This window comes from Apostichopus japonicus, chromosome 3, assembly GCF_037975245.1.
Source record: "Apostichopus japonicus isolate 1M-3 chromosome 3, ASM3797524v1, whole genome shotgun sequence".
Classification (NCBI taxonomy): Eukaryota; Metazoa; Echinodermata; class Holothuroidea; order Aspidochirotida; family Stichopodidae; genus Apostichopus; species Apostichopus japonicus.
In genome coordinates, this window is record NC_092563.1 from 20,097,653 (window position 1) to 20,114,018 (window position 16,366).

At 36.8% G+C, this 16,366-nt stretch overlaps 2 protein-coding genes across 11 annotated transcripts in view; one reads left to right on the forward strand and one right to left on the reverse strand.

Moving 5' to 3' along the window:
- LOC139965400 (uncharacterized) overlaps positions 1–16,366 on the forward strand; it is a 310,151-nt gene that overhangs the window by 99,142 nt on the left and 194,643 nt on the right. The gene's annotated exons all lie outside the window — the stretch shown is intronic.
- LOC139965384 (uncharacterized) overlaps positions 1–16,366 on the reverse strand; it is a 135,062-nt gene that overhangs the window by 26,806 nt on the left and 91,890 nt on the right. For 8 of the 10 annotated variants that reach the window (XM_071967702.1, XM_071967698.1, XM_071967697.1 and 5 more), the window contains 9 exons: positions 14,385–14,501; positions 13,845–13,958; positions 13,317–13,433; positions 11,383–11,631; positions 8,361–8,609; positions 3,789–4,025; positions 2,614–2,859; positions 1,595–1,843; positions 839–952 (listed from right to left, as the gene is read on the reverse strand). In XM_071967702.1, coding sequence (XP_071823803.1) covers positions 839–952; positions 1,595–1,843; positions 2,614–2,859; positions 3,789–4,025; positions 8,361–8,609; positions 11,383–11,631; positions 13,317–13,433; positions 13,845–13,958; positions 14,385–14,501 — 1,692 coding nt within the window. The remainder of the gene's footprint in view (positions 1–838; positions 953–1,594; positions 1,844–2,613; positions 2,860–3,788; positions 4,026–8,360; positions 8,610–11,382; positions 11,632–13,316; positions 13,434–13,844; positions 13,959–14,384; positions 14,502–16,366) is intronic. The other 2 variants (XM_071967693.1, XM_071967701.1) reach the window with 2 other exon arrangements.

Below are 16,366 nucleotides of genomic sequence, written 5' to 3' on the forward strand. Positions count from 1 at the left end.
ACAAACCTAAGTTTTAGGAGCAAGGTAGAGTGAAATTATCTCCATGCCCTGTGAAGTTTTGTTGTGTTTGTTGACTTATGGGTGGGTTCCGCTTTGGGTTAATTAATGATTTTCACTTTTAATGAATATCATTGTTTATGTGGATTGTTAATTTGCATTGTTACTCGTGCAATATTGGTCAAATTATACGGTTGTTTGGACTGCAATACCGCCCCACATTGTATGGCTAAGTGCAGACGGTATCATAAAGAGCTGAGTGTGTTGGGTAGTATTCTGGTCGTACAGTAAAAGAATGTGTCTGTGCTGGAGCATTCTTCTATCATCATTATACAACTAGCAATGTTGTGGCTTAAGGAGCATGGACCTCTGTGTCAGCTGTGCAGTCCAAATCTATTGCATGAATTGACATATTGACTATTATTTATATGGTTGACCTAGTAGTGATGGTGCTCCTTATTATTGTTACATACATATTGAGGGTTACTGTAATGACCTCAAGATATAAAAGTTATATAGCTTCATATATGTAGACACTTTGGTGGCAGTTCAGTATCACATTTCCTTTGTCTGTGAAATTCAATTTTTTGTTTTTGTTTTATTAGTTCGCAAATTATAATTGTCCCACTTTCATCCTAACCAAGGGTGGCCATACAACTGCTTCATCCAATTCACAACTTTTTGGCAAGTTTAACCCTGTTAGGGGCGTTACAAGAGTAATATCCTGAGACTGTCTTTGTAATATTTTATGCACACTTTTTATCCAGAAAATGGTGGTAACAGGAATAACCTTTTGAAGAACCAAATGAAATAACCTGCATCCTTTATTTTACATACTCACCAAACTGGCAGATATCTCCTTCAAAACATCGTGGACAGACGCACATAGTAGTATCCAAGTCCAAAGCAATACACGATCCACCATTCAGGCATGTATTTATTTGACATGGAATGTCTGGAGGAAAGTCAATACAAATGGACAGTTGAAGTGTGTCTTAAACAGGTAATTGAAATATAAAAACAGTTATCGTAACTTTGTTACTCACTGTAACCTTTACGCACAATACTCCAGTAACTGGTATTAATAGCCGACTCCATCTCACTAGTTTATATCATATAATTTTAATACTTTTTTCTCGCCAAAAAAAAAACTGGATTGTGGAATAGTCTGAAACTAAAGTCTATGGTGAGTGAACATACAAAAGAATGTAGGTTGTTTTATATATATAAAAAAAGACCAGGAGCGTAGCCAAGGGGGGGGGGGCAAAGGGGTCGCCCGCCCCCCTTGAGCATTTTTTGGTATGTTTTTATGATATCGCTAGTAATTTCAAGCTTAGATGCAACATACAAGGCCTGGAAAGTGCCATTTCCAGCGATCTGGGAGGCATTTTCAGCCAAACTTTTCTTGTACGCGTAGCGACAACTTATGGTGGCGCTTCGCTTAGAAAATTTTCAATGCCGAATATACTGCTCTGATAGTTTGCCTACAGGTGCGCCCCTCCCTTGGCAAATTCTCCTCGCTACGCGCCTGCAAAATAAATCTATTAAATATCATCTCATCAAATGTATGAAAACAATCAATTTTAAAAAGTGTTACCTGTGACAATAATAATGTCATAACTGCAAGTTGCAACATTTCCAGATGGATCTTGATAGGTGTATAACACTGTAGTTGTTCCCACAGGAAATGAATCTCCTGACTGGTGAGACTGGCTTGCCAATGACACACTGCCAGAGTTATCCATTACGACAGGCTCAGACCATGATACAGATCTCTCTGTAACTCCATCCAGTACTGTCAATACTATGTTTCCAGAGCAAGTCAGTGAAGGTCTTTGGGAATCAACTAAAACAACAATAACATGACAATTTATAACCTTGTAAGAACAAGCACTGGGATCATAGAATATTAAGAATGAAGGATGACAAGTAGAACAAGCAATGGGATGAATAAAACCCTACAATCATTATCTATATAGTCATTAGTCTATGTTCAATATTTCATCATTGAATATTAAAGAATGAAGGATGACAAGTAGAACAAGCAATGGGATATATAAAACCTTACAATCATTATCTATATATTCATACATCTATGTTTAACATTTCATCATTTATATTAAAGAATGAAGGATGACAAGTAGAGCCAAGCAATGTGATGAATTAAACCTTACAATCATCATCTATCATTTCATACTTCCATATTTAATATTTTATCATAAGATACTGTATTAAAGAATGAAGGTTGACAAGTAGAGCAAGCACTGGGATGAATAGAACCAATACAATCATCATCTATCAATTCATACTCGCATGTTCAATATTTCATCATAGAATATTAAAGAATGAAGGATGACAAATAGAATAACACTGGGATGAATAGAACCTTACAATCATCATCTATCAATTCATACTCCCATGTTCAATATTTCATCATCTATAGCAACCTTATTGCCAAGTTTATCTTCTCTCTGCTAGATGGTAACCAGTGGAGGGTTGATTCATCATAATGCTGAAGGCAGTCTATATTATACAAGTCAGTATCCATACGTGTATTGCTTTGATTATACTTTCGAGCCACCAATATAGCAAAATGATCAAATTTGATATACTCACTCTCCTCCACAGTGACAACAAAAGAACACGGAGCAGAATTCCCAGAAGGGTCACTAAAGATATAGGTGACGGTAGTATCCCCAGTCCTGAAGAATACTCCAGGTGTAACTGTACTGGAAACAACACTAGCTATACCTGAATTATCAGTTGCAGTGGGTTCTGGGAAATCAACCGCAATTCCACCGCTATTGATAGGGGCAACAGCAGTGAAGTCAATACACACAATTTGTGGGGGTTCATCATCAACTGCAAAAGATAATCATCAAATGCAAAGTTAGAATAAAAAGCAACATAACTTTAGAGTAACACTTTTCACAGAAGATGACATAAGATCAGTGCAGCATCACTGCACAGTTAAGATTACAACACTGACCGTAATTGTATACACCGCTGACCAGCATGGCAAAATATTAATGCTGAGTATCTAATGTTTACCTTTGTACAAGAATGTTATTTTTTTCATATTCTTAAAGTGATACAACAAAGTGTGTTTGGATAGTTATCCAGAATTATTTAAAGTGCTCGGTTTACTGCTACCACATTAGAAAACAATAAATTAGACTCAAAACTACAAACTTTGTTTAAAATTTTTAATATATTGTAAAAAATAAGTTATACATGCCCTAAGTGGCAGTAATTATACTTCCTATTTACTTTTCATTAATATTTCATTTTACCACTACAACAGCAGTGGACTCATTTTTTTTTTATATAGAAAAGTACATCATGCAACATATCACTAAAAATGTTCAAGATCAGTTGATTCTCAAGCAACAACCTTTTTGTTTCAACCACACATTTACTCTTACTGTTTTCATCCTAACAGCTTTTTTATCTCTTACAAAACACTTTCCAATACGAGACACAACTCTATACACTGTATTGCTAACTTATCATATTTGTTAGCAACAACGCTATTATGTTCTGCTGTATGTTGCAGTTTAATTGGTTTTATTCTAACTGATGTACTTTCTCACCAGCCGCTGTGTCTGGTTTGCCTAAAACATTCCTTAAATTTATTTTCAGGTAACATTCTTCTTATGGATAAACCTGGATTTGACAACAATTTGTACAAAGGGCCAGCTAGAGTACATAGGTCGTATAGAAGAGATATGATAACGGTGATGGGGGACATACACATGAAGTGTACTTCAGATATATAAATGATACCTCACCTTGCGTAATGGTAATTGGGAATGAACAAGACATCTGAAAATTGTCAGCATCAGCAAAGGTCAATGTCACTTCTGTTGTGCCAACATTGAAGGTCTGTCCAGAACGGTGGGAGGATGAAATTTGTCGAATATTGAATTGCTGAAGATTGCACACCACTCCCCATTCAACAACGATTCCTCCAGAATTCAATGGCACTTCCCAAAAAATTGGGGAGGGACAGCAACTTGTCACTGAACCTGATGAAAAAATGCATATATACCATCCACTAAATCAACTGAAAACAAAATCACTGAAAAGAAACTGAAACACAGACAGATCTTCTTCATGGTATAATAATTACAGAGCATTGTTCTTATCTTTTTATTTGGGCAGAATGATTTGCTGTTTAAGATATTTAGCAACTTTCAAAGTTTACTTAGCTGTACATATATCACAGATTTAAGCCAGTAAATTGACTATACATAGATCTTTCATGGTATCATATGTCAACATCATTTTAACCTGTTGAAGCGAAATGTGAAAATTGTATATACAGTTCGCTTTCTCCTTCCCTCCATCCACCTTGTACTGTATATGGCATACTATTATTTTTGTTGTATTTATTTCCAATTCCGCTGTTACTCTGTGCTCCACTGTATCATACATACACAATATACAGGCTAAATAGTACTATTCTAACACAGATTCAGTTTTATCTAGGAGTTGAGGATAGTTTATTTCCTGAATGTAATCCTTGGGTCATTCCTTTATCTCTCAAGTAGCTCTTCTGTACAGCAAGTAGATCAGGTAGTGAGAGGAAACCACACTAATTTACATAACTTCTCTAGTCACATGACTGATACTCATAAACAAAAGGTAAAAACATATTTCTCTAAGATATGGTTATTAGGGTTTTAATTCATTTCATTTATGTTTCATTAATGTTTACTGAGAAACAGACCAAAGGAGTCATATGCTAAAACTGTCAGAGTGTTATGTTTATGGCCATGCTTGTTGTAACAGATGTACTTTATACCTCAGTGAGTCAGTGTACTGGGCCATATGGTCTTAATTCCTAAATACCTTTGGTGAGCAGTACCTTCGTTCACTGCCATATTGTTCATAGAAAATGCACTTTTTGCTCATATGGAAGATTTGATGAAATTGCTGTACCTTTACTGACTTTAAGTATAGATTGGCCGTTATAAAATGGTAAGTGCTTAATTATTGTACTAAGAAAGCAATGATTTTACTATTCTTGTTATTAGTTAGAATTATTGGCCAAGAACTTGTGACAATTTGTGGAATACACATTTTGGTGTAACTAGGAAAAATTTACAACCATTGAAAACTCACTATTACCTTATGTTTTAGAGCTATTTTCAAAGGAATGTCAGAATTACTTGCTCTGTGATCCCAGAAATAGTGTGTATTTAACAAATTAAACTAATTTTGATACTTGCATCACAATGTATGGCCACTCTTGCAGAAATTCAGTCGACATGCTGGTGTTCGTGTTATGATTACCCTAGAACTACATGTATTAGAGTATCTATTAAGAATTAAGAATCTGTTTATCAAACACTGTTCGTTCTTCAAGGTGGGATCTTTAAGTGGTTTTCAACTTCCATATCATGAGGTAACACACTTTTATGTTTTTATCAAGATTGTAAATATTCTGTATCAGGATTATATAGACTATAAGCCTAGCCTATATGCCTGTGTACTAAGAAATGTTTGTCTATTATCATTCTACATAGTTTTTCTCGGGTGACAATCAAATTGTCACGTAAGACAGTTTACTTTCTTTCTAAGTGTCATATGCTAGACTAGGTGGACATTTACATTAAGAGCATGGCAAGTCTAGACTATGTGTTAAAAGATTGTTACAAAAACTAGCAAACTTCCTGAGTATAAACTGTCCATAATGACATTCTTCCAACAAAACTAGCAATAGAGGCAATTCCAAGGTACTTTGCAATAAAATGTTCATGGTTTTCCTTCAACCTAGATGTTGTAGTTTAATATGAGTTAGTTTTGCTGCCCCCCTTTTTTGTGGTAATAAAGTTAAAGTTAAAGTTGAAGGTTTACAGTCTTGTATGAGGCTAATGCTCCTCACACGACTTTACAACTTAACCCCTGGTCATTGGTAACTTGTCACACCCACACACCAAAGTGTGCACAATTCAATCAATCTCTCCTGGGGCACCACAGTGCACCACAACCACGTGTCCCCCGGGGGACTTCCCATAGGGTGCAGCCACAAACCGGCGCACGCAACTATATTTACAAGTTACCTCGCAGGTCCCAATTTATACACCTGGGTGAAGAGAGGCAATGGAGATAAAGCGCCTTGCCCAAGGACACAACGCAGTGATCTGGCCAGGGCTCGAACCTGTAATCCTTAGATCACAAGTCCACTGCCTTAACCAATCGACCACAACGCCCTCCCATAATAACCATTACGTTTCAGGCTTTTACTTTGTAACATTAAACAATGGTGACATGTGCTCCTCTTTAAGTTATGTTGCTGTGCTCACTTGCATTTCAAAACCAGAAAGTCAAGAGGAGGCATTGTGATTCCTCACCTTTGCAGTTTATATATATGGAATCACCTGATAGCAATACAGCAAAGTCCTAAGGAAAACGTGTCCTAAAGTCAAGTACTACAAAATTAGAAGAGTTTCAGATAACTTGACCCGACTGAAAATTTGATGAGAGCAAGATCTTGCTCATTAATGATCGATCATTAACTGGGACTTACAGTAGGTTCCAGAAATGTTCACCAACATAGGGTAACATCTTCAAGTAGCTCCAAGTGTGAAATGTGGCAACTCGTTACTTCAAGCAAAATATGAATTTGCCAAAGAGCCCCACACAACCAACCCCTTCTCAAAACAGATAAAAAAGTAAACCATTGTGACCTGTGCAACTTTGTCGAGGAAGGTATTTTAATCTGTGGGTATTTGTTTTGCTTAAATGCAGACAGTACACATTAAGGGTAATCAGTCTCCCAACTACAATTTTTACCAACTCTGTAGTTGGGTAAGTTTTTTAAGTTCATTTTGCCCACTGATCACCTAAAATGGCATTTGGTCTCTGTAGAGACAGAAGGGTTCTTCTACTCAATAAGATGGATCTACATACAAAGTATATAGTAAATCCAAGCTTTCCTTTTTAAGTTAGAGTGTATATAAAGTGCATCCATGTACTTCATATGGAGATCATCCAACTTCTGCTCTGTGAGTTAACATGCTTACAAGGTTTTTGGACATTGACCTCTGTCACAACCCGTTCGGGGATAACCCCCTCAAGTATTTTATTGATTGCTTTACGTGTTTATTTAATTGGATGCTAATTATTTAGCCATGGTTTTGTGCATCCTTAAGCATTACGTAATCATTTCTTTGTTAACGAGTATCGGCATTCCGTCGGCATTGGGTATAAATAGAACAGTAAAGCCACGTGCTCTCTCTTTTCAATCTCGGTCTTGAACCGAAAAGCAAAACCGTAAGTTGCTCTTGTTTAATTATAACATGTTAGCTCAGAATTTTAGTTCAAAAGAAACCAATTTCCACCTTCATTGAGATAACATGGACTCATTACTTTAGGAATTAAATTCGGTGTTGACCTCATATGACATTTGAAATCACAGACAGCAATGAGTTCTTCTACCCAATATTGTGCATCCACCTACTAAATATGAAGTTCATCCACTTGTTTTGAGTTATCGTGTTTTGACCTCAACAGAAAACAATAGGGTTCTTCTACCAAATAAGGTGCATCCATGCACCATGTATGGAGTTCATCCAACTTCTGCTTTGTGAGGAAACATGTTTTACATAAGTGTATGACTTGACCTCTGTTGAACTTTGACCTTTACAGAAAACAATAGGGTTCTTCTACCCAATGAGGTGCATCCACATACTAAATATTGAGGTTCACCAACCATATCGACTTTCTGAATACAATCATTTCAAATAGTTACCTGTATGAAACAGAAATATGCAATGCCCATGCAATCATTTCAGAAGTTAACAGCTAAACCAAAATCATACACTTGCAAAGGTGAATCTAGAGTGTGAATGTTTGACTTCAAGGAAAAGATTTAACAACTGACAGGATCAAACAGTTTCTCTAGAGATTGTAATTGCATCAATTTATAAAATGAGCATGGTTGTTAACTATCAAAGGTTCATACATACTTATCATGTGAATCTGACTGATGAAAAATCTTTATTTTATTGTATCTCTTGGTTTTGGCCACCACTAATTAATTTTGGTACAAAAGGTACTACATATGAAATATATGTTCAACTAAGGCAAATCACAGCTATTATATTAAACAATGCTAAGACATGTACATCAATTTGGACCTCGAAACAGGAAGAAATAACTGCCTAGGAAACAATGATCATTACTTTATTGAAAACAAATGATCATTTGTTGAAAAAGCAATATCATTGATGATTTATTCATGAACTAAAGTTAAGTCGCTATTCTTTTTGCCCCCAGCATCCTCTATTAAAAGACATTATATTTTCAACTTGATCATAAGACAGATATGAGGGAAGGTACATAATGAATCTTACCTGTACTAACGATCACATTGAATGTACATTCAGCTGTATTTCCACTGCCATCTCTATAAGTGTACATAACTTGTGTTTCTCCCACAGGGAACATTGAATTGGAAAAATGACTTTGTGTTACAAGTACCACAACCCCAGAGTCATCTGTGGCAACGGGATCTGTCCATGTAGCAGTGCCACGAGATTGGCCAAGTTCAACAGACACACGGACATCTGGAGGGCAGATGACCTGAGGTGGTTGGTCATCCACTGCAAACCAAAATGAACAGCAACCAAAATCAGATCTAAAATTTGACCTTATACATTCTTTTCAGGTTGTCTGTCCATCAAAGTTTCTTTTCAAGCAAAGTCGATATGAAATGAAAGATATGATGTGAAAAGAATCTTTCTAAAATAACAACGAACAGCCTTTGGGTAACCTTTCCAATACATTTGCTTCCTCAAAAAGAAATCTGGTTTGTCTCTAACAATTGACTACATAGTAAATCACTAATTGGGAGAAAAAAATGTGATGTGAAAAGAATCTTTCTAAAATAACAACGAACAGCCTTTGGGTAACCTTTCCAATACATTTGCTTCCTCAAAAAGAAATCTGGTTTGTCTCTAACAATTGACTACATAGTAAATCACTAATTGGGAGAAAAAAATGTTTGGGAACAAATGAAAAACATCAACATCCAAAGCCTCATAACTTGATAGAAGCAGTAGGATAAAGACCTTAAACTATCCAGTTATTACCTTGTAGAGTTTGAGAAATGAACTGGGATTAATCTCAGTCATATCAACCATCTGTAGCTTAGTAGCATATTCACATAGGATGCATCAAACAAGAGCATACTGTCATGTTTCTTTGTTTGATTCTTTAAGCAATCAAGTAGAGCACTGACGAACGTTGAGTATCAACATGTTATCCTTTATTATGTAACATAGTCATGCTGTACAGGCATAGAAGCCCAATTTGATTGGGGGGGGGGGGGCTGTAAAGACTTGCCCGAAAAATATAACCAAAATTTTTCGCACGCTCCGCACGCGATCAACATGTTAATATGTGCACATCACGAAGGCAATCATCGGTTATTACATCACATGCCAGTAACATACAATCATTTTCTGTGTTATTACCCTTCCATATTGGTTATAATTATTGGGAAGTCGTTACAACAATATTGATAATAATATAATTTTATCATTGAAAAACACATTGCAAATTATTCTTCTTTCAGTAGGTGCCCGAAAAATTCTCAGCATATTGTTCAATTTTGCACCAAAAAATTGATAAACACACTGCAAATTATCCTTCTTACAGTAGTTGCCAGAAAAATTCTCAGCATATTGCCCGAATTTTCACCAAAAATTTAAAAACACAGTGCAAATAATTATTCTTTCAGCAGGTGCCCGAAAAATTTTCAGCATGTTGCAAAATGTTCACCAATTTTTTTTTTGGAAAAACACATTGCAAATTATTCTTCTTTCAGTAGGTGCCCAAAAAATTCTCAGCATATAGCCCTGATTTTCCAAATTTTTGGGGTTGGGGGGGGGGGCTGCAGGCCCCGTCTCCTACGCCTATGTGTACAGGACAGATATTGGACGACATGTGCAAGATTACGTGTTGACAGATGGAGAGACAGGATGAACAAGGACGAGCAGACGGCATGCTTTAACTTATATACCAATATGCAAATGCACAGCTCAATAACAGACAGGTGCAGATGCTACAATGTAGTGCATTGTTTGCACTCGTGTGTTGTATGCATTTTCAATAACATTACACATACATGTATAGTTTACAGCCCATAACTAAAGCATGATTCACAGTTAAAACAATACATGGATGCTCCCCTGCATTGCCAACAAAAATATAGATGGAAATAGTATAGAAAAAACCTTTTGGGAATTTTTAAAACACCTCTTGATGAATTTTGACAATATGTTCCAACTAAACTAGAGAGTTGACTTTTACACCACAGCAATTGGTGCAGAAAGACATTCAGAAAAGTAGCTTGTGTACAAGGGTTTTATTATTGACCTCAAACTATAACCTTTGACCTGCACTATAAACAGATACTTGAGGATCTGTTCTAGCTCATTAATCTTCACATAACTGTAAGATTCACCAACGATGTAGCTGTTGAGTATGTTTGAAATGTACTCATTGTTTTGGCAACTGGTGACCTCAACATGACCTCTCCCAATATCTCAGCTGAGAACTCAACATAAGCGGCTATATATAACAAATATGAAGTTCATGCAAGTTATGCCCAATGAGTCATCGTATTTACAGGCCAAGTGTACTACATGTAAACAGATGCACGGACATGCAGCCAAAACATGTGATCACCTTGTATATATATTCCTTCTGCATTCAGCAAAGGAATCAAAATTGTCATCTTGCACAAATTCTTCTTTTGATATCACTTTAATTTATGCTTGACAATATAAGACCCAGTAGGCTGAATAAATACTGTAACTGTTTATTAACTGATTTTAGAATTTAGAAAGAGAAATTTTGTAGAGACCAAAGCAATCATACAACACACTACAGGTATAAGACTTTTCACAACTAATTGCAAACCTCCAGTCATGAAATCTCCAAATAATACTGGTTCTCATTGAGACAATCTACAGCCCATTCAAACGTCTGTAAAAAATAACGATAAACTGTTCTTTGGCTAAAGTAGTGCACTGAGTCCGGTCAGCCTTTCAAAAGTTGGATGCATGAATACAATCTTTCCAAACACATGTATGGCAACATTTTAACAGTATACATAAGTAATGGAAAGAAAGAACAAATTTCAATCTGCATTTCATGTCTCAAGTGTATTTATTCCATCCCCGTGTCAATAGTAGTTAACAGGCTTTTAGGTCTAGCAAACAGCAGAATCTTACACTTCCTTCATTAAATATTTCTATTCACTGCCCATACTCAACCAATGTCATCAAACTGTTCCTAACAACATATCTGAATGAAAACACAGACTTCACACTTTGTAATTTTACATTGAGGTAGCATAGTTTTACTTACCCTCCACTACTATGATATCAAAAACACAATCAGCTGTGTTCCCACTTGGATCTGCAAAGATGTAAGTCACTGTTGTTGTTCCTGTCTGAAAGAACTGTCCAGGTCTTCGTGTAGCTGACAGAACTGATGCTGTTCCTGAATTGTCTGTAGCTGTTGGCTCTGTAAACTCTACCACAGCACCAAAGCTATTTAGCGGTATCTCTTGTGTTATATCATTGATGCAGCTGACCACAGGTGGTATATTGTCCACTGAGGAAAAAGAGACATTACATTAACGTACATTGTTCAACATATTAACATTAAATATAGATGACTAAATGACTAATAGTAAATAACTTGGGGAGTTAAAACTCATCAATCAGGGTGGAGAATAAATTTAGTTTTATTAACCTTAATGTAGATGATAATAAAACCAGAATGAAAACATTTCATGGTTCGTCGCTACTGCTCATTGATTTGAGTAAGAGGGAAGACTCCAAGTATGTAATGATGAAGCATTCCCTTAAGTTATGTGTACAAACTGTTGTTACCAAGTGTTGGCGCGAAGCGTGAAAGAAAAGTTTGTCCGAAAATGCCTCCCAGATCGCTGGAAATGGCACTTCCCAGGCCTTGTTAGTTGCATCTAAGCATTTTCTCTTTTGAAATTACTAGCGATATCATAAAAACACAAAAAATATGCTCAAGGGGTTGGGGTGGTAGCCCCTTCGCCCCCGATTGGCTATGCGCCTGCGGTTAGAAATCTTGTAGGAAATAGGCTAAATTGAAACACAGTGAACCCATATCGATGTGGATCATATATATGAATGTATGTTCTCACACTCATACACAACAGATGTACAGACATTATGATAATAATCATGAGTGACAACTTGCTTTATGGTGACATGTTACAGAAACGACCACGACGCTTCATTTATCTCATGCAGCATGTGATTGGATGAAGTTTAAGCAGGCGCCTAGTATGATTTGGATAAATAATATCACGGATTATTTTATATTAATAGCAAAAAACCAAAAACAACTAATACACCAAATATTGGTGGGGATATTAGATAATATATCCCCCACCTAAAATATTGGGTGACATTCCCTCGTTCCCCCATGATCGCCACCCATGGCTTCATACATATGCATGAACCATTGGTAGCACATGTCAGCTTGTGTCTGCTATTAGCTACAAATATCAGTGATCTAATTTTGAAGATCAAACATATGGTTTCCACAGAAGTGACTGCAAGTTGATATATAATCCCTCACCCAGTAAACTCAGCATTGGTCATGACATAAGCACCAAAATTAATTAGGTTCACCTGCTCACTAAAAATGGCAATGATCAATAATTGCCGTATGAAATGATTAATCATACAAACTTGTAACCTAACTAAAACAAAGCCACATATTCCCATAAATACATGTTATCAATTGCAACACTCATCGCTATGTGTAGGCTACCTACCAATAACACACTGACGTTTGATGAAACTGTGACTTATGATTGTCTTCTTACTGCAAATTTTAAGATTTTGACATTTGACCCTACGACCTGATTAATATATATGAGCACCAAAATCAATGGGGTTCATTAACTTATTATGGACCACACCCACCAGGTATCGTGGTTACAAACTGATTAATAACTACTCTAACACCTGCAGCACCACAGGTCAGGTGGAAGTCAGGTTCTGCGTGTAGTAATACAACACACTGCATGATCACCTAGTGAACTTACTACAGGATGGAAGCTAAAATCCATGAATATCCCTAACTGTTGTGGATTCTTTTAAAAGTTGACATAAACGAACCATGCATGCCAAAGTGCACCCATACACACACTATTATGATTACAAAGGTTACGATATTCATCAAACCAAAAACCAAGAAATATCGAACAGATCAACGTAAGGACAGCATAGCCAGGACAAAGAGGTTCCTACCTTGTGAACATGTTATCCCTGTGAATCCAATAGGACATCTACAGGTGAAACCACTGCTATCACTAAGACTACAAGTACCACCATTCTGACAGGGGTTGGTGCTGCAGGCATTTTGACCTGAAATATGAGAATTAAACAGTTTAATGTTGAAGACAACATCTACAATAATAAGTGTTTCATTCCTTGTGACTAAACTAATGAACTTAAACTATTACTAGAGCCAAAACAAAATACAGGCAGCAAATGGAATACCAGAAATTTCTAGAGGGTCAAAAATAAAAACATATCAACTGAATCATTATTTCATCTGTGCATTTATCTACCATTTGAACTCAACTTATTTGTACCCACTTAATTTGTTCTCTGGACATACGTTTTGCTTCCCATGGTAATATCATCTCCCCCTCTCCCATCCTAGATGTAATCCCACCTAATCCTAAAAAGTCTTGGCTTAACTGAGTTACATACTAGTGAAACAATTAATAAGGACTTTTTGCCCGATATCACACTCTTATTCTTAAACCTCACCTTGTTCACATCTCAACCCGGTGAATGTACCTTGACAAAAGCAGAAGAAATTTATAGTTTCGAGAGCAATGCAAAGACCTTGATTCAGACAAGGGTTTGGTGTACAAGGATTAGCTGCAAAAAGGAAGGAAAATATCTTTAAACAACGCGAGAGCAGATAACATCGCACACAATGATGGGCTATTTTTTTGGATATAACACTAGCATTATCCTAAAAAGGAAAATCAACTTAAACTCTTGTTCTACTCTGTTAAATATCAATCAAATGTACAACGATATCACTGAAAGCTGGTATGGAAGCCTTCTAGGTACCTATCTTGTGAACATGTTATTCCTGTAAATCCATTGGGACATCTACAGGTGAAACCAGTGCTACCAATAAGACTACAGGTACCACCATTGAACTGAAATATGAGAAGCAAACAGTTTCAAACAAACACAAACATTAACTATGATAAAGGCAACAAATAGGAAAAAAACCTTCTAAATATCGAACAGATCAATGTAAGAACAGCATAGCCAGGAAAAGGAGGTTCCTACCTCGTGAACATGTTGTCCCTGTGAATCCAATAGGACATCTACAGGTGAAACCACTGCTATCACTAAGACTACAGGTACCACCATTCTGACAGGGGTTGGTGCTGCAGGCATTTTGAACTGAAATATGAGAAGAAACAGTTTATTGTTGAAGACAACATCTAAAATAATAAATGTATCATTCCTTGTGACTAAACTAATAAACTAAAGCTATTAATAGAGCCAAAACAAAATACAGGCAGCAAATGGAATCAGCGTCGTAACGATGAGTCTGAGGGCCCCTGGGTCCAGGGAAGGAAGGGCCCCCTGGCTGCTGCGGAGAATCAACCGATGTGCGCGCAGCACAAATTACGAGCGCGGAGCGCAAAGTCCCAAAGGCGTGGGCCCAGGGCCCGCTTAGGGCCCTGAAAGCTCTGGAGTTGTACAAGCTCTCTGGTGCAATCTATGCCGTATATGGAAGTTAGAGATGGTCAAAAATAAAAAAATATCAACTTAATGATTATTTTCATCTGTGCATTTATCTGTCATTTTGAACTCAACTTAGCTGTACCCACCCAATTTGTTCTCTGGACATATTTTTGGCTTCCCATGTCAATATCAACCCCCTCCCCCATCTAAGATGTAATCCTACCTATCTCCAAAAAGCCTTTGCTTATCTGAGTTCTATACTAGTGAAACAATTAATAAGGACTTTTTGCCCCCTATAACACTCTTATTCTTAAATCTCACCTCGTTCACATCTCAATTCAGCGAATGTATTTGATACGCATAAGGCCTTTAAACTATACGATAGCAGATGTGTTTGAAACCTTTATTTACTACTATCGACATGTATCCCTGTTACTTCAGGAAAATATCGCTATTACTCCATAACACTGCCTAATTTAAAGCGATCGCTTACGTACTGCGAAGCTAAGACCGTTTTACACAATTAATTCGCATTGAGATTGTTCATAGTCAAAAATCTAACAAGGCAAAAGTTAAGTTAAACTACATCCAAACCAGAAGTTTTTATTTGACAGTGAATCTCGACAATTGCAAAATATGGCGGAAACCTTCCAATAGCACTGCTGTATGTTCAAATACACCTTTTTGCACACAATGTAAGTAGCCAAAGTACGCTCCGAAGTGACGCGATGAGGGTTTTTGCACGGGTCTTGATTGGATTCTTTGGAAGACCATAAGCCTACGTCCAATGCCAACATCCTCTTGTGCTTATAAGGCGTAGCGCACGTGTTATTACTAGGCTGGTCTTGGGAGATACGGTAGATTATGAAACAAGATTCCACAATTTGGCCTCTGGTGACTCCACATGACCTTTAAAATCCATAAAAAAACAATATACTAATTGTACTTAACGTGTCACAACTTCATACTCAATGTGAGACTCGTCCAAGCTTTCCTTTTTGAGATATCATGCTTCCAATGTTTTCACAATGTGAGCCTTAGTGACCCAAAATGACCTGTGACCTCCACACAAAATAATAGGCTTCTTCTACTTAATGTAGTACTTCTTCACACAAAATACCAGATTAATCCAAGCTTTCTTCTTGAGATATCGTGTTTTCAAGGTTTCCACAATTTGACCCCCGGTGACCCCAAATGACCATTGACTTCCTGTAAAACAATTAGCTTCTTTTACTTAATGCGGTACATCTACTCACCAAATATGAGATTAGTCCAAGCTTTCCTTCTTGAGATATCGTGTTTACAAGCAAGGCATCACACACACACAAACATGAGCACACTCATGCCATTTGTGACTCACATTCACATCTCATTAATACTCATTAATATTCATTATATGAGCACCAAGTATTACAAACTGATTAATAACTACTCTGACACATGCAGCTCCGCAGGTCAGGTGGAAATCAGTTTCTGCATGCAGTAATACAACACACTGCATGATCACCTAGTGAACTTACTACAGGATGGAAGCAAAAATCCATGAATATCCCCAACTGTTGTAGATTCTTATAAAA